This window comes from Dreissena polymorpha, chromosome 4 (genome assembly GCF_020536995.1).
Source record: "Dreissena polymorpha isolate Duluth1 chromosome 4, UMN_Dpol_1.0, whole genome shotgun sequence".
Taxonomy (NCBI): Eukaryota; Metazoa; Mollusca; class Bivalvia; order Myida; family Dreissenidae; genus Dreissena; species Dreissena polymorpha.
Window position 1 is genome coordinate 138,200,502 of NC_068358.1, and position 24,680 is coordinate 138,225,181.

Genomic DNA, 24,680 nt, shown 5'->3' on the forward strand with positions numbered 1-24,680 from the left:
ACTGTAAATTTAAATGCAATATTTAGAAGAGTTGTCTCGCATGTTACATGACCTTAATTCATGATTGTTTAAAAGCCTTTTTACTATATAAATATAAGGCAAACATGTTTTTCAACGGACCGGAACCATTTTCAAACTTAACTCACGTATCTAGGAAACGAATGTTCTGACAAAACTTTTATGAAAATTGGGCCAAAAATGTGACTTCTAGAGTGTTCCCATGTTTTCACTATATACATATAGAGAAAAATGCCCCGCCCACTGGTGGCCATGTTTTTTCACCGATCTGGACCATTTTCAAACTCATCTGAGAAATAAATAAAACCAATGTTTTGACTAATTTTCATGATGATTGGGCCAAAATTGTGACTTCTAGACTGTTTACAAGGTTTCTCTAAAGCCAAATAAGGAAAACTGCCTCACCCACTGGCGGCCATGTTTTTCAATGGACCGGAACCACTTTTGAACTCAACCAACATATCATTAAGACAAACATTTTGACAAAGTTACATGAAGATTGGGCATGAAATGTGACTTCTACAGTGTTTACAAGTTTTTTTCTTTTTTTTTACCTAGTGACCTAGTTTTTGACCCGGCATGACCAAGTTTCGAACTCGACATAAATTTCATTGGGACGAAGCTTCTGACCAAGTTTCATGAAGATCGGAAATTAATGTGGCCTCTTGAGTGTTTACGAACAAATGTGGACAGACGATGGACAGACGATCGTACGACTGACAAAAACCAGTCAAAACAGCTCACCTGAGCAATCAGGTGAGCTAAATATTAATCCCTGAAACATTGTCCATTCAATAGTAAATAGTTTAGATCAATAGCATCAAATGTCTTATGCTTTTTAAAATGCTCTTATTAAGTCAGTTTACAGAGAAGAATCAGTTCTTGTTGTCTTTTGCGGAGAACTTAACTATGCTCCGATACTAAAGGACCAAACATGTGACCTCCCAGTCACTAGGCAGACACTATATCCACTAAACTATGGCGACCATGAAATATTGTTAAAGCTGAAAGGCCTGATAAGCACATAACTAACAAACGATTCTTTGATCTCGTGCTTAAACAAACTACTGGCAACAGAAGGATGGACATTTTTAATGGTATAATTGATATTTATTTAAGACATTAAACTGAAACACACAAGGCAGTAAAAGTTACTTTATTACTATAGCCATACAGGATATCACTTTGTATCTTCAATTGTTTTCTTGACATTGAGCGGTAATTACTGACCTATGACTGCTGCAAACCCGACACAAAAACGTTACGGAAATAATGACAGATGGACAAAGGGTATTTATATAATCCCCACCCGCTTTATTGGGGATAAGATTTCAGATCGTTGGACAAATCAACAACTATATACTCAAAGTATTGTTTAACCCTGGCTTTTTTGCGTGGCGCAACTCCACAACGAAGATTTGAACGGCCACATTGCCCTTTTGAATTTGCAAAAGCTGCCATGAGCCATAATCAATATTGACCTTTATTACCTCTTGAACAAAATTGTTAGCCTTATTGCTAGAAAGAACAGCAACTATCATTGTCAGACTCTGTCACACTGAGACAGTGTTTAATTAACTACATTAGCATAATCAACTTATTTAAATCCAAAACAGTGATCAATCAATAGATCTTGAGATCCACCAATTATCAGCCCTTTCCCCTAAACGTGTTTTTCCCCTCTCATGGAAATTTCCTCAAATAATCCATTTTACACTACGATTGCCTTTTTTTGTAAAAAATTAAATACCAAAATTATTGTAAATATTGTATGAATTCAAGAATGGCAACAATATTGTTTGCCATAAAAAAAATATCGGAATTCCCCTGCACTGCTTAAAGAAAATCTCAAGTTTTCATTGAAAGACATCAACAGACTTGACTATTAGTTTTCAAATGTAGTCAGACATGTACAATTTCACTTTGCTATACACGCATGTTGCAAGTGTCATTATTGCATGATGGAGAAAAGACATTCTGATTCTCAGCAAAAATGATAAAATAACAATTGTATTAATAATGCATATCATAATCATGATCAACAAAAGTATTGTTCGAAAGTGGAAAAAAGACAAACATGGTTTGATTTATATGTTAGCAGTTCTGTGCATAATCTGATTCAAATACATAACTTTTAATCTGCTTCATTTTGTCTGCCACTCAGTACTGTATAGCATACAAGTAAAATGGCAGATATTGAAAGGTAAACAGATTTTATCCCATTTTTTAAACAAATTCAGTTGATTAAAGCCCGGTTGATTAAATTTCTGCTATAAACCAAGGCACGACATGACGTCATAAATCCAGAGAAATTATCCATTTAAACAAATTTTGTTTAAATAAAAAGGTTTACTGAATACAAATTGGCATAAATAAAATAATAGATTAGTGTTGCTTTTTGTTATCTAAGCCTCGCATGATAAACCTGATCTATAATCAACACTAACCTATTATTCTCTATAAATGCATTGTCAAAAACTTGTCAAAGAAAGTCTTTTTAAGTAAAAGGTAGTCAATCGATTTCAAGTTAAATACTTTTGACCTTGAACTGTGAAGTTGACATTTGATCAAGCAACCAACTTTTTGTAAGAGCAAGGGCCATCTTAGTATGTTAAATGATTTAAAACCATCTTTTTGCTGCAGGCTATATACTTAACTTGAAATGTGACCTTGACATGGGTCGTGCACATTACCATATGTCAAATCATGGGTTACCTTCTGCAATGTTATTTCTAATCCATCAATGCTGAACAAAGTCACACAGAGAATAAAGCATTAAGGGTCCATTTCTTATATTCATGTGACCTTTACCTGTTTCTGTTACCTTGGACCTTGCTCCTGCAATTCACACAGTTTAAAATAAATAATATGATTTTGACCTTGAGCCCAGAGATCGGATTTTGATGCTTGGAATTCACATAATTACGGCACACCTGCCAAATATTGAAAAGTTCAGTCTATCCATGGACAAAGTTTCGGACGGAAGGACGGACAGACGGGACCAATAACTATATCCCCTCCGAAAAAAAATTGGCGGGGATAATAATTTTATAACTGAAACTCACTTTTTCTTGAGCTCTAAGATTTCATCTCCTAATTTTCTGTTCTGAACCTTTAGGTCCTCTTTTTCTTGAAGTTGTTCTTTTTCCTTATCATTGTCATCTCTGTGGACAAAAAAATAATGCTTGAATATTATAAGTTATGATAGAAGCAAGACATTAAAAGAACATTGGTATGTTGATGTATAAGTTTCAACTTCTCCACACAGTACAGCATTATAATAATACAGATATACAACATCAATTATTTATGTTTAATGTTTTGCCCTTAGTAGATAGTGTTTTTCCCAGGCCTTTTTTGTGTGATATATAATCAATTAGCCTCGCGCCCTTATCAATAATCTCTTAATTGCCACATGACCAAACTTGTGAGCCTAGATGACTGCAAAATCAGCTTCCATCATTGTCTGTGACACTCAGACTGCATTTGATTTACTCCAAATACCTGCACATCTAATAATGTATTTTAATGGACTAAATTAAATATTTGTGTCATTATTTTCTGTTTAATCATAAAACAATACATAACTGATTATAATGAAAACAGCCAATACAGTTAATACTAATTTACTTAAAAAAAGAACTTCTATATTTTTAATGATTTCGTCCATAAATTAGACACAACAGAATGTAAGATACGAATAACTTTTGTCAGGTAAAATATTGAGTCTTAGACTCAAAACAAGGGCTGTTTGTAAAACATGCATACCCCCCATATGGGCTGTCAGTTGTAGTGGCAGCCATTGTGTGAATACTTTTTTTGTCACTGTGACCTTGACCTTTGACCTAGTGACCTGAAAATCAATAAAGGTCATCTGCCAGTCATGATCTATATACCTATGAAGTTTCATGATCCTAGGCGTAAGCATTTTTGAGTTATCATCCGGAAACTATTTTACTATTTCGAGTCACTGTGACCTTGACCTTTGACCTAGTGACCTGAAAATCAATAGGGGTCATATGCCAGTCATGATCAATGTACCTATGATGTTTCATGATCCTAGGCCTAAGCGTTCTTGAGTTATAATCCGGAAACCATTTTACTATTTCGAGTCACTGTTACCTTAACCTTTGACCTAGTGACCTGAAAATCAATAGTGGTCATCTGCCAGTCATGATCTATGTACCTATGAAGTTTCATGATCCTAGGCCTAAGTGTTCTTGAGTTATCATCTGGAAAACATCTGGTGAACAGACCAACGGACCGACCGACATGTGCGAAACAATATACCCCTCTTCTTCGAGGGGGGGCATACAAATATAGTATATTTGTCACCCTGTACAGTTTACTTAACAGCATGGAACTGAAAAAAAAATATTGAAAGGTGAACATATTTATATTAATTAAAGTGAGTTAATTAACACTTAAGTGTGTTCGGTATTTTTGTTAATGTTTTCCCCCAAATTGCTTGTAATGAACTTATATACCACCTATCCACCTCAAATTTTTATTAAGAAATACAGGCTTTTCGAACTACCTTTACCCCTCTTTTGCATAATCATAAACAAAAAATTCTGAAGTGCACAGCTCATTACTTTGCAAATAATCAATGGAACAAAACTCACACTTTATCTGTAAGTCATGTAGGTAGACTCACAGATCAAATATCAGCAACATATCTGAAAGCGTTTTATAAAAAACCTACGGAACACAGCCAATTTTGAAGTCCAAGGCCCATAACTTTGCCAATAATCAATGGACCATAACGAAACTCACACTTAATCTGTAAGTCATATTTGCAGACTCAATACTATGTTTTGGCCTTTGACCATGAACATTGAACTGGAACATTAACATAGCGGCCTGGTTCTTGTGGGTGACACAGTCTCCACCATGCTTGTTACTACTGCCAAGTGATTTTGAAGACCATCAATACTCTAATAAAAAGTTTACATTCAACACTGATCTGCCAACTTGTTGGACGTTGAGAACTAGCTCCTCTGTGATGCTTATCACAATTATTTGAAAATCAATCCTGAATAAACAAAGCTATGCTCCAGACACTATATGTATGTTTAGAGAGAATTTATAAATTTGACCCTGAGCTGTTACATTTGTTGCCACTGTCTTGAAACCATTGTCTTTCAAACTCATTATTTCAATATCAGTGATAGGGGTTGATCTCTAATATTTCATCTTGGAATTTGAATTCTGACATTGACCTTAGACCAAGGAGCCTAGTTTATGTTTAAGATACTTGGTGTTATCATGTTTTAAACATTTAACATCCATACATGCTGGGCAAATTTATAATAAAGAAGTGTTTAGGACGGAGCGTTCAGGTCTTTGTATTATCTCATGTTTAACCTTGAATCGAGACATTAACCTTTGAGTTAAGGGCCTTAGTCTTTTGCACAATATTAATTTTATCATACTTTTCACTTCTGGCATTGTTTATAAGCTGAAAAATAATCATGCTTCAAATTAAGTGATACAGATGAGTTTCTTATTGTGGGGCCATGTCATTTTGGCGTGAGGTTGACATTGAATCTTTGGGTCTTGGTCTGGAGTGTGACCTTTATACTGGACCCAGTTATGCTCAAAAGTGTTAAATACAAATTATCAAAATGTAACCTTTTTAACTTAAGGTGTGACCTTGACATTGGATCATGAGAACTGATACTAGTGACATTACTTCCCGTATTTTTGCACAGCTATTTGAAAATAAATGCAGGACACAGTTATGATTCAAATAATTGTCAAGGTCATGTTTCAAGGTTAAAATCTAATCAAGGATGTATTTCGAGGTTATGGTCCCCTACCGGCAGGGTTGTCATTATGATTGTAAACAAAAGGATTATTTTAGAAAAGTAACCGATTCGGCCGGGGGTCAAGGGGGCCGCCTTGTAGGTCCAGGGCAAGGCCCTGATAGGGAGGTCAGGTGGGCGAAGCCCATCGACCGAAAACGAATTATAGACATTTTAGGGACAAAATACTGCTATTCTCAGAGCATAAAAAGTTATAATGAGGTCTAAAAAGAATATAAAATTTTAAGATTTTCACATTTTTAGTACAATGTAAAAACATATTATATTGATAGATCTTTGCATGTTCCAATTCTATCCATTACCCAATAATCCAGTATTAGTACAATTTCTTTTTTTTTAAACCAAATTACGCCCAATTTTGACAATGAATATCGTCCGCCATTTAACGCAAGTGCATATACAAATTGAATTGTCGGATTGGGGAATTCCCATTGAACATGCTTGAATCACGTGACGCGATTTGAGAGCATTGAGAACCGTTTATATTTAGTAATAACGACATGTTAACCACTCAATCTAAACTGTTACATGTACGGTACCTCCTTTCAGAAAAGTTTGCGAAAGTGAAAATGAATTTCTGAGAATACAAACGCGCCTTTCTTTAAATTTTACCGAGTACTTTTCATTCCAGATCGTGATATAACTTGTCAGGTCATTCATGCATGTAGACCTATATGTATGCATAGTTTGTCAATCTCAAAACACGTTATTTACCTACTTATTACATCATGTGTTATGACCATTTGTATAACAAAATGCATTATTTAATTAAAGTTATTTAATTTTCAAATGCGTATAATTAATGCGTTATCCGAAATCATTTTCAGATTTCATTATACATGGAAAATTAAGAACATTCTAGCAACAGAGACACATTTCTCGTGATTTTCATGTACAGATGAAAATTATGCCAAAGTAAGACTTCATTTATAACATCACGTCATTCTTCCTCGGAGAAAGCGTGGACTTTAATATTTAGATGCTGACTAACAACTTCGTAGCGCAGAGGTCGCTAATATCTTTTATTCTGGTAGAAAATCGAAGAGCATTTTTTAATATGTGGAAACATTTTCTCTAACTAAACAAACTAGTTAATTACGCTCTACAAATCAACATTCGTTTAGATACGGTCAGTAATATTCTGTGAAATGTACAGCTATTTGATACAATTTCACGTGGGGTTGGCGTGTATTCGGCTGCCTGGGCGCTGATTGGTTGACGTGCTTACCAAGAAGAATTTGATTCACAACTGGAAAAGCCAATATTGGTCACTCGCTGAGAAATTCATTGAAAACAATAGCTCTTAGGCGGAGTTAATGGACTGACTGAATGATCGGGCATCGCTCTACTATAGTACGGTTATTCCTCGTCAATTATTGTCGGTTTGCATGATCAAAACTTCTGATAGCAATTTTAAAGATTCGGGAAAAACAACCGATTTTCTGTCGATTTTAATCGATGAATTTGATCGGCAATCGGTTAATAATGACAACCCTGTATAGTAACCGGCTCCACCATTGTCAGGAACAAAATGAAATGACCTGCATAATGTCCATATTGCCATCTATCCATGTTGCAAGTTTCATGAAAAAATATTAAGAACTTTTAAATTGATCGCAGGATCCAGGAAAGTGTGACGGACAGACAGACTGACAGACAGACAGAGCGCAAAACATAAGTCCCCTCCGGTGAAACCGGTAGGGGACAACAAGTGTTGTCATCATCTTTCGGAAAACGAGAAAAAGTGCAATCTCTAGTCACGAGTCTTTTTGTAGATTTTGTAGGAAAAGTGCACCCTGTCAGTGATTTTTACCACATAATCAGGCTAATATTTGCTTTCATTTTGAAAAAAAAATACATGTATGCCATGTAAAGAAAAAGTTGTGTTGTAAATGCATGGAAATGAAGGACAGCATATTTGAATTTTATGACCAAGTAATGATGTCTTCCTCAAACAAACAACAAAAGTATATTATGGCCCAAATACTTAAATTACTATTCTGAAAATGATATGCCAATGACTGCTTCTTGTGCGATCTCCTAAATTATGTATTATGGCTATCCAAAATAAAATGCTGCATATTTATTATCTTTTCAGAAATGATCAACAACATTGGTGGTCCAGGATGGGTTAATTACTTTTTTGGCAACACTGAATGTTCCAAAGATCAGTTGAACTTGAAGAAAATGGAAATACTTGCATGTAGGACCATTCATCAAGTGTCAACCATCTCCTTTATAGCAGACAGGCTTATAAGATGGAAATTAACTTAGATATTTTACTGATTTATGTGATTAATAATGTAGAACCAATGTTTTAAGTTATACATTAAATGTAACGTTAATAGTCGGTTTCATATCCAGTAGGGATAATACGTGTATTTGGTATTAACATTTGGATGAAGAATGTATATATGTGGTGTTTACACTTACTTATTAATCAAGTTTAAAAGGGCATATCATATAAAATACTAGTAATGACATGCTTTGTAGTGAATGTCTGAATAAATAAAAACGATTATGCATATCATAATGGATTATGTCACACTTCCCATGAAACACTAATGTCACTCCTATATAAGTGATTGTGTATTTGATATATGTATATGATTGTTTTGTTAAACAACATGAAGAAAATGTTGTCAATTTATAGAAACAACTTTCAGAAGGCTTATTGAAGTCAAATAAATAAGAAAAGACCAAATAGTTTTATTTTAATAAATAAAAATGTTTTAAATTATTCATACACAATTTGCAATTATGCATAATTTTCTTCGACTGAAACTTATTGAAGTTCTTATGAACCTGCCTGAATATAACTACTAAGCAAATATCAACTTCAAAGGAACAATGGTGTTATCTTTTCAGTGATATGCTGATTACCTGTACGGGAGGAAAATGAACGCAGACAGATTATGGACTCAAATTCAACCCAGAAACAAGCTACATGTAGGAACTTGCATTCACTGAGTGTTTGTTCACAGTAAAGTGTTCAATGCTGCAACAATATAAATATTATAGCTGGCTCTGGACTCAAACTTATGCATCTTAAAATGATCTTTGAACGTGGTGGTCTCAAGAACATTTTCATAATGAATAACTCTGACAGTCAGCCCAGGGTCACCAATCTTTGGGAAACACTTATTCCAACCTTATATGGCTGGTAGGTGAGTGTCTTGTAAATTAAACAAAATTAATAAAGGGTATAAAATTGCGAAAAAAATACTCAGCATGGACATCGTCATCTTGACTATCACAAGATTACCACCTATGATACTTCTTTCATACATGCCATAAATTTTCAGACCAATTACGGGACATTGCACTCAATTTTCCGGGATATTTACCGATTTTATGGGACATGTATACATGTACATAAAGCGATATATAGAGACATATATGCATTTTTGGTACGCATTTTTTTTTCACATCGTAAATTGCTAAGTTCGAAAGCCTATCGGAAATGCACTAGATCTATTAACGTCACATTAAACATTACTCAACTTGTGTAAAGCACTTGCTCAATTAACCTCCTTTCTCTGCAAAAGATTGAAGGCGGAGCTATGCACGTGATACTATTTAATTGGACAATTGCCATTGAGGAACAAACACACGATTGGTTCGGAACGTTGATTGCTAGACTGCTCGACAAAAGAAGCTAATTTTGTCGGCGAGAAATTTGTCACTTTATGGCTTCAGGCAGGAAGTGGCTTTCCTTTGATGACGTCAAACTGTCAATTCACACAAAGTGCAAATTTTCGGAAGACTTTAACTAACTTTTTGTTAACGATTGCAGATAAAACACTTGCTAACATTAAACTTTGGCTTTAATTATCAAAATAAAGCAAAAGCGAAGTTGAAAAATATGATTACATTAATGCAGGTCTGTTCAAATGAGACGTTTTGCGAACAAAACCTGCTTTTATTTTTTACTCAACGATGTTTGACTTCAGATGTGTCAACAACTCCTTTGCCCTAAGGTAGAGGGAATTTATAACGTAGTATATTAAAGCCAATTAACAACCATATTAAACAATGCAGCCTTTTCGGTTTGACTGTAAACTTGAGACAATCGATATAACAGGACCGCTGTCAATTGATTGATTTTGCTTTTAAAAGTCAGTGGTCCAGTATAGTTTAAATTAAACAAGACTATTGTCAAGCAATATCAGTCCCCTACCGGCTCCACCATGGTCAGAAATTCCAACATTTTCAGATTTAAAAAATATATATTTGTTACCATAGCAACCGTAATTGTTGACCTAAGAACAAAATAAAATGACGTGCATAATGTCCATATTGCCATCTATCCATATTCCAAGCTTCGTGAAAAAATATTAAGAACTTTTAAAGTTATCGCAGGATCCAGAAAACCACCATTTTCAGCAGTATTTATAGTCTATTTGTTGCCATAGCAACCATAATTTTAGACGTAGGAACAAAATGAAATGGCGTGAATAATACCCATATTGCCATCTATCCATGTTCCAAGTTTCATGAAAAAATATTAAGAACATTTAAAGTTATTGCAGGATCCAGAAAAGTGTGACAGACTCACAGACGCACAGAGTGAAAACCATAAGTCCCCTCCGGTCAAACCGGTAGGGGACTAATAAATGCACTAGTGTTGATTTAGGAGACGCTGCGGATTAGTGGGAACACAGATTCGAGATGCAGTTAAGCGTAAGATAAGATAACATGTTTATATAAATTTTGTGAAATCCGAGACATTTGACAGATTTCCGGTACTGCGGGACACGTTCTTCATTTCCAGTACAATCCCGGACAATCCAGGATGTAGGGCATGTATGCTTCTTGACCATGTTTTGACCCCACGTTACCAAGATTTGAATTGGGCTAAGATATAATATTATATTGTTACAAGAAACACAGTGTCTTTTGATGTTTGACATTTGTGCATAGTTTTTTTAAAATCAATCATTATATGGCAAAGTTTTAGCTGAGACATGCCTTTTCAAGCTTGTTATTTCTAAATTTTACCTTAGACCTCTTCATGACCTTGACTTTTAAAGAATGGAGACATTTGTTTTACATGCAAAAAATGGTCTTATGATGATTCACATTTGTTCAAAGTTATTTAAAGATCTTTTAATATATAACAAAGCAATTGCTAAGAAGTGAATTTTTGAATAGACATGCAGACACGTTCAGCGCAACTGTTACATGCTGCCTTCCTCGAGGGGAGAGGGTTTGTCACTGAGCAGTGCATACTTGAATAATACTCAATATTGCAATCGATCAATGAAAACATATTGACTCTGTTTAGGTATTTATTTCACAATTCTGTATATCCAAATGTACATTTCTAAAAACAAATGTGTAAACCTTGGAAAAACAGACATTTATTAAAAATCTTAGTCATACTCACACGTAACTAAACAAGAGGGCCAAGATAGTTCGCTCACCTGAGAGGAGTCGGTTCATTCAATCTTTACCTAATGCCAAACTTGACCTAGATATTGACCACACAAACAACCTAGTAAAGTTTCATCATTATTGAACCAAAACTCTGGCGTGGGGAGTGTTTTTGTTTTTGTAAGATTTGAAATTGTGACCTATATTTTGAGTTGACCCCCCTTACCAAACATCAAACTTTGCTAACAAGGATTTTGTATAATATAATGAAAATTTGAAAAATCTAAGGGAAGTAATTATGGCATTAATTATGTGATTTTGCTCATCATCAAACTTGACTGAGATCTTTCATCAACTTTGATAAAGAATGCTTGAGAAATGTGAATGCTGGAGTGTTTACAAACAAATCTGGACGTACGGACAGCGGGCAAAGACCAATCCTAAAACCTCACCTGAGCAATCAGGTGAGCTAAAAAGTGTGTTTCACCGATCTGAGCCATTTTCCAATGTATAGACTAAGTTTCACGATGATATGGCAAAATATGTGACTTCTATAGTGTTCGATCACAAGGTTTCTCTGTATAGTCACATAAGGAAAACTTCCCCACCCCCCTGGCAGCCATGTTAATTGACCCATCGGGACCGTTTGCAAACTCATCTGAGATATATATAAAAGCAATCTTTTCACCAAGTTTCATGATGATTGGGCAAAAAATGTGACTTCTAGAGTGTTCACAAGCATTTTTTTACTATATAAATATAAGAAAACTGCCCCCCGCCTGGCAGCCATGTTATTCAACTTACCGGAACCATTTTCCAACTCAACTCTCGTATCAAGGAAACAAATGTTCTGACCAAATTTCATGAAAATTGGGCAAAAAATGAGTCTTCTAGAGTGTTCACATGTTTTCACTATAGACATATAGAGAAAAATGCCCCGGCCACTGGTGGCCATGTTTTTTCACCGATACTATATAAATACAAGAGGGCCATGGGCCCTAAGGCGTTCACCTGAGACCCAAAGGAACTAAAATATTCTGGAAAGGTGGAGTTAAAAGTACTTCATTAAACATAAATATCATCATAAGGTTCACAAGAAGAAATTCGCTCGCCCCTGGAAACCTGCATGCTCTTCAGAGCACCGGAGACATTTTCAAAGTAAATCAAGATATTATAGGAAAGTATATTCTCAGCATGTTTCATTAAAATTGAACTAAAATGTGACTTATAGAGAGTTCACAATGTTTCAATATAGCAATGAAAAGAAATCTGCCACACACCTCACGGCCTTGCTTTTAAACAAACTGGAACTATTTTCAGACTCACCTGTCAATGATATTTTCAATTAAAACAACAATCAACCCTATTTAAAACACAAATCTTTGATAATCACACCAAAACTACCCACCTTACATTCATAAACTGTGTGCCATAACAATTTATGTTCCACTCTTATCAGTCTGAAGGTCTTTGATGTGAGTTTACAGCTGGGGCCTATTTTTAGGAACTAAGGGCTTTTAAGCTGCAAGCCTGTTACATCACATTAACAATTCAAGCAAAGTCAATAGAAAATTAATTAGTTGCTGAAAAGCAGGTGGATGAATGTGATAAATGGAGAAATATGAATGAATTTGATGATGGGGTCAAACATAATTCAAGTAATATACAGTTGTTTCTCCCCTAAGTAATTTTCTGTGAAATCAATATTACAACTTTAAATTTTGAGAATATTTAATAAAGGGTTTTCAAAATATGTTTGTTGCACTTCATCCCCAACAGATCATAAACATAATAATCCTCTTCAGAAGGTAACAAAAAATAAATAAATAATTTTTGGAAATTTAACTGTATATCTTATCGGTAGAATTAATACTCAGATGACTGCATGGAGATCAGGAATCTCATAATAAGCATGAATGTCATTCAACGTGTACATTAGTAATATATCTATAAAAAACAATGTTTTTTTCCAAGTTCCGTGATGATTGAACAAAACATGTGACTTCTAGAGTGTTCACGAGCTTTTTTAAAATACAAATATAAGGAAAAAGACCCCCCTGGCGGCCATGTCTTTTTACCGAGATACATATTGAAAAAACTGCCCCACCCCCTGGCGGCCATGTTTTTTCACCGCTCTGGACCAATATCGAACTCATATGAGATATGAATGAAACCAATGTTTTGACCAAGTTTCTTGATGATTGGGCAAAAAATGTGACTTCTAGAGCGTTCACAAGGTTTCTCTTTAGCCATATAATGAATACTGCCTCGCCCCCTGGTGGTCATGTTTTTCAACAAACCGGAACAACTTTTAAACTCAATCAACATATCATTAAGACAAACATTTTGACAAAGTTACATGAATATTGGGCATCAAATGTGACTTCTACAGTGTTCACAAGGTTTTTCTTTTGTTTGACCTGGTGACCTAGTTTTTGACCCAGCATGACCCAGTTTGAAACTCAGTCGAGGTATCATTGGGACAAATGTTCTGACCAAGTTTCATGATGATCGGACAAGAAATGTGGCCTATAGAGTGTTCACAAGGCACAATGTTGACGACGGACGCACGACGGACGACAGACAAAAGGCGATCCCAAAAGCTCACCATGAGCACCTTCTGCTCAGGTGAGCTAATAAGGAAAACAAGAAACACTTAAGATGGGGCAAATTTAATCCAGAGGTTTATTTTTTAACAACCTTTGAAACCAATACCACTATTTAATGTTATAAACCAAATATCAAACCCATTGCTCTTGCAATTCAGTGGAAGAACATTTTTAACTATAAGTGTTTTACTATACAAGTCTAGATAAATCATGTGACCCCTGGGGCATGGTCTATTTTGACCAAAGGGAGAATGGTTTGAACAAATTAGGTAAAGGAAAACAAAACAAAGTTACAAACAAAACACTTAAGCCCTAACTTTTGTCCTTTCAGAGAACAACATTTTAATTAAAAACAATGTTTTTCAACTTACCATAATTTATTTCAAACTCAGTCTAGTTACAATAAAACAAATTTACTGTAAATATTTGGGGCAAAAAAATGTGTTTGCATTGCATTTGAGCTATAATGGAGTGGAAACAACTGTACTTTTTTATTTTGAATATAATTGACCTTAACCTAATTAGGCACATAAATATTCCTAAGCTAGTTCTACATGCAAGTTTGTTATATCCAACATTTTACTGTGTTGTAAACCCGATGATATACTCACAAGTGTTTTACATTTGCATTTGCCAGATATAATTTTTTATACATGAATGCTGATAATGAATGAAAGAGTATGGCAAGCAGTTCGACACATAATCCCAAGAACCTAGGTTTCTCATGAGAACCTAGGTTCTCGCTTGAAGATTGCACATGTCTTTAAGAAACCAAGTTTTCAATGAGAACCTATGTTTTTATGAGAACCTAGGTTCTCATATGAATACCTAGGTTCTCATGAGAACCTAGATTCTCAGAATGGGAACCTAGGTTTTCATGAGAAACCTAGTTTCTTGCGGTTCGACGCATAATCCCAAGAAACTAGGTTTCTCATGAGAACCTAGGTTCTCAGAATGATAACCTAGGTTCTCACTTGAAGATTGCACATGGCTTCAAGAACCCAAGTTTTCAAATGAGAACCTTCGTTTTCATGAGAACCTAGGTCCTCATGAGAACCTAGGTTCTCATTTGAAAACCTAGGTTCTCATGAGAATCTAGGTTCTCAGAATGAGAACCTAGGTTTTCATGAGAGACCTAGTTTCTTGCGGTTCGCCGCATAATCCAAAGAAACTAGGTTTCTCATGAGAACCTAGGTTCTCAGAATGAAAACCTAGGTTCTCAGAATGAGACCTAGGTTCTTGCTTGAATATTGCACATGGCTTCAAGAACCCAAGTTTTCAAATGAGAACCTAGGTTTTCATGAGACCCTAGGTTCTCATTTGAAAACCTATGTTCTCATGAGCAACCTAATTTCTTGGGATTATGCGTCGAACCACTTGCCATAAAAGAGCCCTTGTAATAAATTATATTTGATTATAAAAGCTCAGCATATATGGCTTTTGCCTTCAAAAACTAAACAAAACAGAACAAGAAAAATGAACAAAAGATGCAGAAGTGTAAGCAATATTGTGGAGGTAAGCAACAAAATGTTTGATAGCGTCTTAACATGACGCGAAATAGGATATGTGAGATAGGAAATGTGATACCTGGCATCAGTCTCCTGATTGGTAGGCATTGTTCTTTTTGTTCGAAAGTTAGATTGTCCACTATGTTAAAGATTTAAATAGCAATTAAAAGACATGCACAACATATATACATAAAAAGGGCCAAGTTAGCTGACCTGTAAACAGTGTTTTTTATTTTGTGAAAAAAGTTTATTTAAACATTTACCAGTTGTGACCCCAGGGACATCATCTTAACAAGCAGTCAACAGACCATAAAACTTCTTATCAGGGAATCCACAAGGTCATGTTTTTACAATCCCGAATTATTTTTCAACTCAGCTGAGATATCATTAAAACGCAATTGTTGAATTTTGTGAGTATGTTGCATAATGAGTTTGACTTCTACCATGTAGAAAAGGTATAACTACATGTATTACCATATAACGCAAATTGCCATGAGATTTTATAAGGTTTCACAGTTATTACGACCAACAACCTCCTCCATACAGCTGTGTATTTCAAATGATATAACTTGTATTTGTGTATAAAATTCTGGGCAAAATTGATGATTCACTTTTGCTATATAGTAAAATTTGCATTCATCTCTGGTAGCCAGGTATTTAGGCCATGAACTCAGCCAAAAATCAAGAGAACGAATGTTGAGAGCAAGTTTCATGAATATTTATAACAAGATAAACATTCTGACCAAATTTAATAAAGATTGGATGAAAACTGTGACCTCTATTGTCTTCGCAAGGTTTTTCTAATAGTTGATCAATTGACCTAGTTTTAAACCCCAGGTGACCCAAGTACAATGCCAACCCAGATTTTATCAAGACAAACATTCTGACCAAATTTCATGAAGATTGGATAAAAACTGTGACCTCTATTGTCTACCCAAGGTTTTTCAATTATTTGACCTAGTGACCTAGTTTTTGACACAAGATGACCCAAATACAATCCCAACCCAGATTACATCAAAATAAACATTCTGACCAAATTTCTTAAAGATTGGATGAAAACTGCGACCTCTATTGTCTATATAAGGTTTTTCTATTATTTCACCTAGAGACCTAGTTTTTGACCTAGTGACCTAGTTTTTGACCCCAGATGACCCAAAAACAATCTTAACCTAGATTTTATCAAGACAAACATTCTGACTAAATTTCATAAAGATTGGATGAAAACTGTGCCCTCTACTGTCTACACAAACAAATTGTTGATGATTTTTCAATTATTTGACCTAGTAACCTAGTTTTTGACCCCAGATGACCCAAATGCAATCCCAACCCAGATTTTATCAAGATAAACATTCTGACCAAATTTCATAAAGATTGGATGAAAACTGCGACCTCTATTGTCTACACAAGGTTTTTCTATTGTTTGACCTATTATGTGACCTAGTTTTAGACCTGGTGACCTAGTTTTTGACCCAAGATGACCAAGATAAAATCCCAACCCAGATTTTATCAAGATAAATATTCTGACCAAATTTCATAAAGATTGGATGAAAACTGTGACCCCTACTGTCTACACAAACAAATTGTTGACGGACGAACGCACATACGCACACACAACGGACGCCAGACATCACACGGTCACATAAGCTCACCATGTCACTTCGTGACAGGTGAGCTGAAAAGAGGCTTGGAGAGTGTTCATAAGGTTTCAGACCATAGCAAAAAAACAAACAAAAAATGCTCCCTTCCTTCAGATATTTTTCAACATTATAATATTTTACCTAACTGGCTCCGAGTAAGCCCATGCTAAGTCTGGACATAAGCAACCTACATACAAAATTTTAATGCAAAACCGCCATCAAAACTATTCACTAGAAACCCATTCCCAATTTTTTACTACATATATTAACAGTATCTTGCCTGCATCCAAAGTCAAGTTATTGAGCTGAAACTGTTTATATTTTTAGTAATAGTTGCTTTGAAATTGATCCAACATACCACAAATACAATTTGTAGGTACATTTCTGATTACCATGCAGACCAAGTTTCATGAGGATTGAGTCATAAATGTGGCTTCTACAATAGTAAGAAGATTTTTCTAAGATTGCATCCAGTGGCCTTGTTTTTTTATATTCTACTCAGATTAAAATTTCACCAGATTTGTTCTAGATATACATTCTGACAAGTTTCATTAAGATGGGTAACAAGCTAAGGGTCCAAAACTAGAAAGAAAAATTAAGTGTGTGAAAAACAGAATCTACAGTAGATGTTCGTATTATAATTTATTGACAGGTCATGATATATCGGATCTGGCTGAAATCTAATTGAACTTAATTTCACATTAATGACACCCAAGAAACAGTGATATACAACTCTACCAATGTTCTTATTAATATGGTCAATTTAAGTCCTTTCTAATAAAAAGACAGCTGGGTAAAAATGGCCCTTGATCACTCACCTGTGTAATGGGGCGTGGCCAGTTGATACCCTAACAGCAGAGATTTTTTAAGTTAGGTCAATATAAATGTTGTGAACCCTAATGCATGGCCCGTTTTAAATCCAGGGGCATGATTTGAACAAACAAAGCAGACAAGTTGGATATGCTATGAAGGGACTATTTAATCATCTGTAAAGCTTAAACATGTTCATACTGTATTGTTGTAGGCGCAGAGCCTTGATTAACTGTGTCTGCTTCTTCATCAGTCTTTCAGTATCTTAAAATAACCAAGTAGTTAATTTTAACATGGATGTGCCACTCACATACCAGGGTATGAGAGAAGCAATAAAGATAATTGGCATGTGCAAATATATTTTGAAATCATCTCATGCAGGATAAATAATTGACATGGCATGAACATTTCTTTTCTAGTTTTCTAGTTTTAACATATCCATATCAGTAGTATTCATACAATTCACTGTATCAATTATGGTTTGACATTAAAAGGACTTGCTAACATATTTCCGTATTTTTAAAAAATAACATGACATGAATTTTCTCACTGATTCATTTGAAATGTTTTGAATAATTATAAAAACAAGCTAAAAGAAAATAAAAGAGCCAATTTGTCACAAAAAATGGTAATAGAGTAATAGAGATGTGTTAATTGAAATTAAAATGATTTACTTTGAGCCAGAAATTAACGTTACGAGTAGAGCTAACGGTTTAAATGAAGCATCGAATTTAATGGATTCGCGCAAATTCTGGACGAGTGTTGTGTCTGTAAAATATTAAATGGAATGCCGTAATTGTATGAAGTCGGAAAAGAAAACGGATGGTTGCATAATGGTATGCGTGAAATAATGTAATTCTACGTATTTATTTTCATAGTTATGTCATTTTGTAACCATTCCCATTCGTCACGATTTAGAATTCCCGTTCATAAAAATAGAACATTTTGGGAGCATGAACCAACAAGGGAGGCGACTCGTGATGTCAGAAATTGTAAAGGTTATAATAAACTAAATAATCGAGTCATGAAGGTCGAGTCCAATCTCTTTCACGACGGTTACATTACATTCACCTCTGTGGTGGGCTCAGAACGGAGTATTTTTATGAAAGCGTCACATTCATGTCATGATCAATCCAAGCGTTCATCATGGAGGTTGCAGTATACTAAACAATCTCTTGGTTACATTACATTCACTGCATTAAAGAAAACCATCTCATACTATAATATCTTATATCGGTCTTAATTCAATATTATAAAATTGATATGTTTTTATGTTAACAAACCTACATACATACATACGTCGAAGCAATGCCTAACGTCACTCAATACAAATTATGTTCAATTGTTAACATTCGTGAAGTGCGTGGAATGATTCCATCTGCGTAAATGGGAAATAAAATAGTTCCAAAGAGTTGCATTAAAACTCGCTAGTTTTTGCACGATGTATCGTAAATTAAAAATTCCTATTTCATTATTGTACGCCTCTGATCTTAAAAATATCCAATTAAATATACATTGAATGCGTTTGTTCGGTTTTACCTATTTTATAGGCAAAATGGCAGGCCGGGCCTTACGCAGAGTTGTATGTGAGAGCAAGGAACGACAACTCTGCGTGGAGATTGGGTCGAGTCCAATCTCTTGTACGACGGTTACATTACATTCACCTTTGTGGTGGGCTCAGAACGGACTATTGTTATGAAAGCGTCTCATTCATGTCATGATCATTCCAAGCCTTCATCATTGAGGTTACAGTATACTAAACAATCTCTTGCACGACGGTTACATTGCATTCACTGCATTAAAGAAAACCATCTCATACCATGATATCTTATATCCGTCTTAATTCATTATTATAAAAATGATATGTTTGTTTGATGTTAAGAAACCAACATACATACACACGTCGAAGCAATTCCTAACGTCACTCAATAACAATTATGTTCAATTGTTTACATTTGTGAAGTGTGTGGAATGATTCCATCTGCGTAAATGGACAATAAAATAGTTCGAAAGAGTTGCATTAAAAATCGCAAGTTTTCGCACGATTTATCATACATTAAAAGTCATATTTCTTAATTTAATGCTTGCGATCTTAAATATCCAATCAAATATACATTGAATGAGTTTGTTCGGTTTTAACTATTTTATAGACAAAATGGCGTGCTGAGCCTTTCGCAGAGTTGTATGTGAGAGCAAGGAACGACAACTCTGCGTGGAGATTGGGTCGAGTCATGAAGGTCTGTACTCTCTAAACCAGGGACCTATACTGTATAGGTCCCTGTCTAAACAAATCATCATATTTTCCTCGAAGGCACGTTTTACACTTTAGACTGTTGTTCTGGTTTTTCGTTTGGAGATATTGATAGGGTAAGCATAGGTGTTCACTATTAAATACCTGAAATAGGATAAAGTTAGAGATTAAAGTAAAAAATGGTACTGCAAAAGGTTACAATCCACTAGAAAACGGCCGAAAAAAGAAGGTGCAAAAACAGTCGATTTTGATTTGAGTCGAATTCTTTTTTGGTTAGACATATCTTTTTTATTGCTTAAATCGATTCAGCTAAGAATGCCCGTCAAGAACAGGTATGGTTATGGGGGTCTCTATTTGCAAAATGTTGTATTTATTTTCGCTCAAATTTGTCGCTTTTACATTGAAACATATAAGGAAACTATTTAGTATATTTTGACCTAAACATTTACTTCAGCAGCAACTGCCCTGTATCTTGCAACTATGCTTTCAACGCCATCGGCGCTCTCGTTTATAATCAGTGACCTTTACCTAATACTGGCCCAAAATTCAATACCAAGCTATGTTTTTAGGTTAGCTATTGACAAACGTAATATCAGTGTAAAATCTCATTCCAAACCGAAGATATTGAGAAGAAACCGTTGTTACATTTTTAAAAATCTTGACCGTCACCTGAAGAGCCCAATATGCAATACCTAGTAGGTTCCCATCCATGTAAAAAATGTAAATGCAATTCTTCCATACAAATTGAAGTTATTAGGCAGATTTTTTTCTATTTTAAGTAGCAGTAACATTGTGCGTCTATTATACCAAATACATGAAGATTGGTTTATGCAAACTCAAGTTATTTACCCAAAACAACAATAATAGAGCAGACAACAATATGTTTGCAACTTTTGGATAACTTGAGATCCATAATTCTGGAATGCTTCATGTAATGTGGCTGGTAAGCAAACCTAGTGGAAATTGTATGCACCCAAACATTACCAATAATTTTCAGGATGATCTGATTTTAACTATTACATAACACTTAATCTGGCTTTTTCTACCAATTCAAATGCAACAAGAGCCATGTTAACATGGCCATCCGCGCCGAAATGTGTTTGCTTGTATGAGAACAATTGTTTTAGAGAGTAGAATAATATTTGTAAAACATGGCGCTTTTGTCATCTATTTATATTTCAAGGATAAATTAGTTATATAGTGTTGGAGTTATGCTGTAGAGAATAAAATATATGGAAATGAAAGAAAGGGAGGTAATTAAAAAAGAAGACTATAAACACTAACTTTTCTTGAGATAATTAAAAAACTAAGGTAGATAGAGTTGTGGCATTTGTTCACTGCACTCTTCCTAGTTGTCATCTGTTTATATTTGAAGTTGAAAGTTAAACCCTTCAGTAGATTTAGAGTTAATCCCTTCAGTAGATTCAGAGTTATGCTCTGGACAAAACGGATACAAATTTACTATGAAAGTAAATAAAGGGAGATAATTCAAAAATTACAACCGATAAAGTTATGGTTCATGTTCATTGCACTTCTCCTTTTTGCCATCTGTTTATATTTGTAGTTTCAAGTAAATCCTTTCAGTAGATTTAGAGTTATGCTCCGGACAAAAATGTCATTTGAAATTAAATAAAGGGAGATAATTAAAAAAACTAGATTGATTTATGGTTTTTAGTCACTGCACTTTTCATACTTGCCATGTGTTTATATTTTAAGTTTCAAGTAAATGCCTTTAGTAGATTTAGAGTTATGCTCTCTACAAAAATTTACTTTGAAATTATATAAAGGGAGATTATTCAAAAACTAAGGTAGATAAAATTATGGTTCTTGGTCACTGCTCTTCTCCTAGTTGCCATCTGTTTATATTCTTAATTGTCATCCTGGAAGCCACTGTCCCATTAGTGTGGTAGGTATAGCAATGCCAGAAAACCCAAACAAGCAAATACAAATGAGCCTTTCCTTAAGGATGCTTACCCAGGACCTCTAATGAGATACCAAAAATTCATTCAGGCTTTTGAATTTAGACGGTGATTTTAAAGGTGTAAAGGCAAACCACGATTTGCATATTGGAAATGATAATTGTAAATAAACCTACGTGTAATTATAACTTTTCTTAGTCAAGAGTGTTAATTTGCTTCTTTGAACTCATTCATTCTTCTTCTAATCTATTACAATTGTTTTGAAAATCATCCGTTTGCAAAACAGTGAACAAGTCCCTTTAAGAAAGCGAGCATACTTTTTACCTGCAACATATTCTGCTGATATAATGATAATCATGTGTGTCCAATTAATTTGAAATCCCATCATTTACGACTAGAGCTATCACTCATAGTAATCAATATCTTACATAATGCTTGGAAATGACATAAAAGCCCTGGCAAACAGAGCTGTATTTTGACCTGTGACAATTGGTTCGTAACGGCCACAAACATTTTTAATAGCTAACCTTTGTGCTACATTATTGCAAAATCCTTCATTATATGGTAAAGTTACTAAGCAAACATGCCTTATTTCTTAAAACAACTAGATTATATTACATGAGTTATGGATTTACCCCAATAAAGTAGTATCCCAATTTAAGATAATATAAAAAAATAGTAATAAGCCAAATCAAAGACCGTGTGAAATGCTTTATTCTGCATACGTGATTGAACCCATGTTCACGAATATCTAAATAAGCAAGTTATAGTTTCCTTCTATTTGATTCGGCTGTATGTTCAGTTAAGTAATTTTCTTATACATTATCAAGCAAACAAATTAACTATGTTAAGCATGAATAATGAGCTTGATTATGGAAATATACGAATATATTGTCTAAAAAATAAAGTAGTTTCTGCATGTCTGCTTATAATATTAAGACATAGTGTGAACAAGTCATCACCCAACAACTGAATATTAATGTATCATGGTCTACAAATGCAGCAAACAATACTTACCCAGTCACAGGTATAATCCCTTGCTGAAATAAATATACGTTAATGTTAAAATAATTTAACAATAAAACAAAACTGCAGATGTCGGACTACAATAATATGGCATGTATAAATTCATTGAAAAATGGCTTTAATTTATCATACGACTAAAATCTTTAAATTGTTTACATAAAATAATCAATTTAATATAATCATTATTTTATGCATATAATATTACGGTCAATGTGCGGTTCATGCGTCCAAGATTAATGAACAACCAACCTCAGACACTTTCTTGAAGAAGCTGTTAAGGTGTTCTTGTGCCTTTTTAGCCTCGTTCATCGCCTCTTCTGAAACCGCCACGTGAGTAAGTTGTCTTCGTCGTCCTGGGACCTGGTCTGCCATTTTCTGAATAAAATTAACGTGTTCACTTTTTAAAAAAACAACAACACTTAATACATGGCTACGAAAAAGGTATAAATCATCGTTTCGTTTTGTGTGTGTGTGTTTTTATAATCATCAATGGAAAGGGTTCAAATATAAAAAAACGTGTTTAATGATTGTTATTGAAACTTTTGATAACGCGTATGTAGCTATCTTAACTTTTAAAATACGCGATTAAGATTTTAAATCTGAATGGAATTGAAGAAACGCGTTAGAGTTTACTTCTCTCAAAGGACCCGGTTTGAATCCCGATGAAAGCAACATATTATAAATTATTGTTCCACAAATCATAATTTATTTAGCTTTTCTATAATAGTATAGTTTTGTTTTATAAACACATTTCATGGCTTTAAACAGTTAAGGTGTTCTTGTGCCTTTTTAGCCTCGTTCATCGCTTCTTCTGAAACCGCCACGTGACTAAGTTGTCTTCGTCGTCCTGGGACCTGGTCTGCCATTTTCTGAATAAAATTAACGTGTTCACTGATTAAAATCAAAGCACTGAAAGTACTGGTGGATTATTGACATGAAATCTCACAACGTGGCCCTGATTCAAAAGGAAACTAAGTTCATTTAGAAAAACATTCAAGTTTCTGAACCCTGTCTTCGCCACTGCGATGTTTAGTGTGTTACTAGTCTCGGACCAGCTTCAATAGGAAAGAGTATACAATCTAAAATATCGCCTGTGTGAATCGAGTATTGTACATTCGGATACTTTTTCTCGGTAACGGCTTTTATCGTTATATAGAGAATACTAGCAATGCGCATGTACTAACATTTTCACAACACCCAATCAAATTGCGTTGCGTTAACAGAGAGTTAGTTCTGCGGCGTAGACAGAAGTGCTCCGAAGTTTGCAGTAATATGCAAATTAGGCTGAAGATTGGCTACTGTGTATTATTGCCGCTTTGCGTCAATAATCCAAAAACAACAACAATTAATACATGGCTACGAAAAAAGTATAAATCATCGTTTCTTTTTGTGTGTGTGTTTTTTTTTTATAATCATCAATGGAAAGGGTTAAAATATTTATAAAAACGTGTTTAATGATTGTTATTGAAACTTTTGATAACGCGTATGTAGCTATCTTAACTTTTAAAATACGCTATTAAATTTTTAAATCTGAATGGAATTGAAGAAACGCGCTAGAATTTACTTCTCTCAAAGGACCCGGTTTGAATCCCGATGAAAGCAACATATTATAAATTCTTGTTCCAGAAATCATAATTTATTTAGCTTTTCTATAATAGTATAGTTTTGTTTTATAAACATATTTCATGGCTTTAAACA

At 34.5% G+C, this 24,680-nt stretch overlaps 2 protein-coding genes and 1 long non-coding RNA gene across 3 annotated transcripts in view; all 3 read right to left on the reverse strand.

Moving 5' to 3' along the window:
- Window positions 1-24,680, reverse strand: part of LOC127876901 (uncharacterized) — a 95,970-nt gene that overhangs the window by 18,954 nt on the left and 52,336 nt on the right. The gene's annotated exons all lie outside the window — the stretch shown is intronic.
- LOC127876895 (uncharacterized) overlaps window positions 1-24,680 on the reverse strand; it is a 122,668-nt gene that overhangs the window by 17,280 nt on the left and 80,708 nt on the right. The gene's annotated exons all lie outside the window — the stretch shown is intronic.
- The window catches only part of LOC127876899 (uncharacterized), a 31,269-nt gene that overhangs the window by 4,705 nt on the left and 1,884 nt on the right, over window positions 1-24,680 (reverse strand). Inside the window, exons 2-5 of the mRNA XM_052422406.1 lie at window positions 23,768-23,851; window positions 23,232-23,357; window positions 22,974-22,996; window positions 3,084-3,182 (exon numbers count right to left, since the gene is read on the reverse strand). Of these exons, the coding sequence (XP_052278366.1) occupies window positions 3,084-3,182; window positions 22,974-22,996; window positions 23,232-23,357; window positions 23,768-23,851 (332 nt within the window). The remainder of the gene's footprint in view (window positions 1-3,083; window positions 3,183-22,973; window positions 22,997-23,231; window positions 23,358-23,767; window positions 23,852-24,680) is intronic.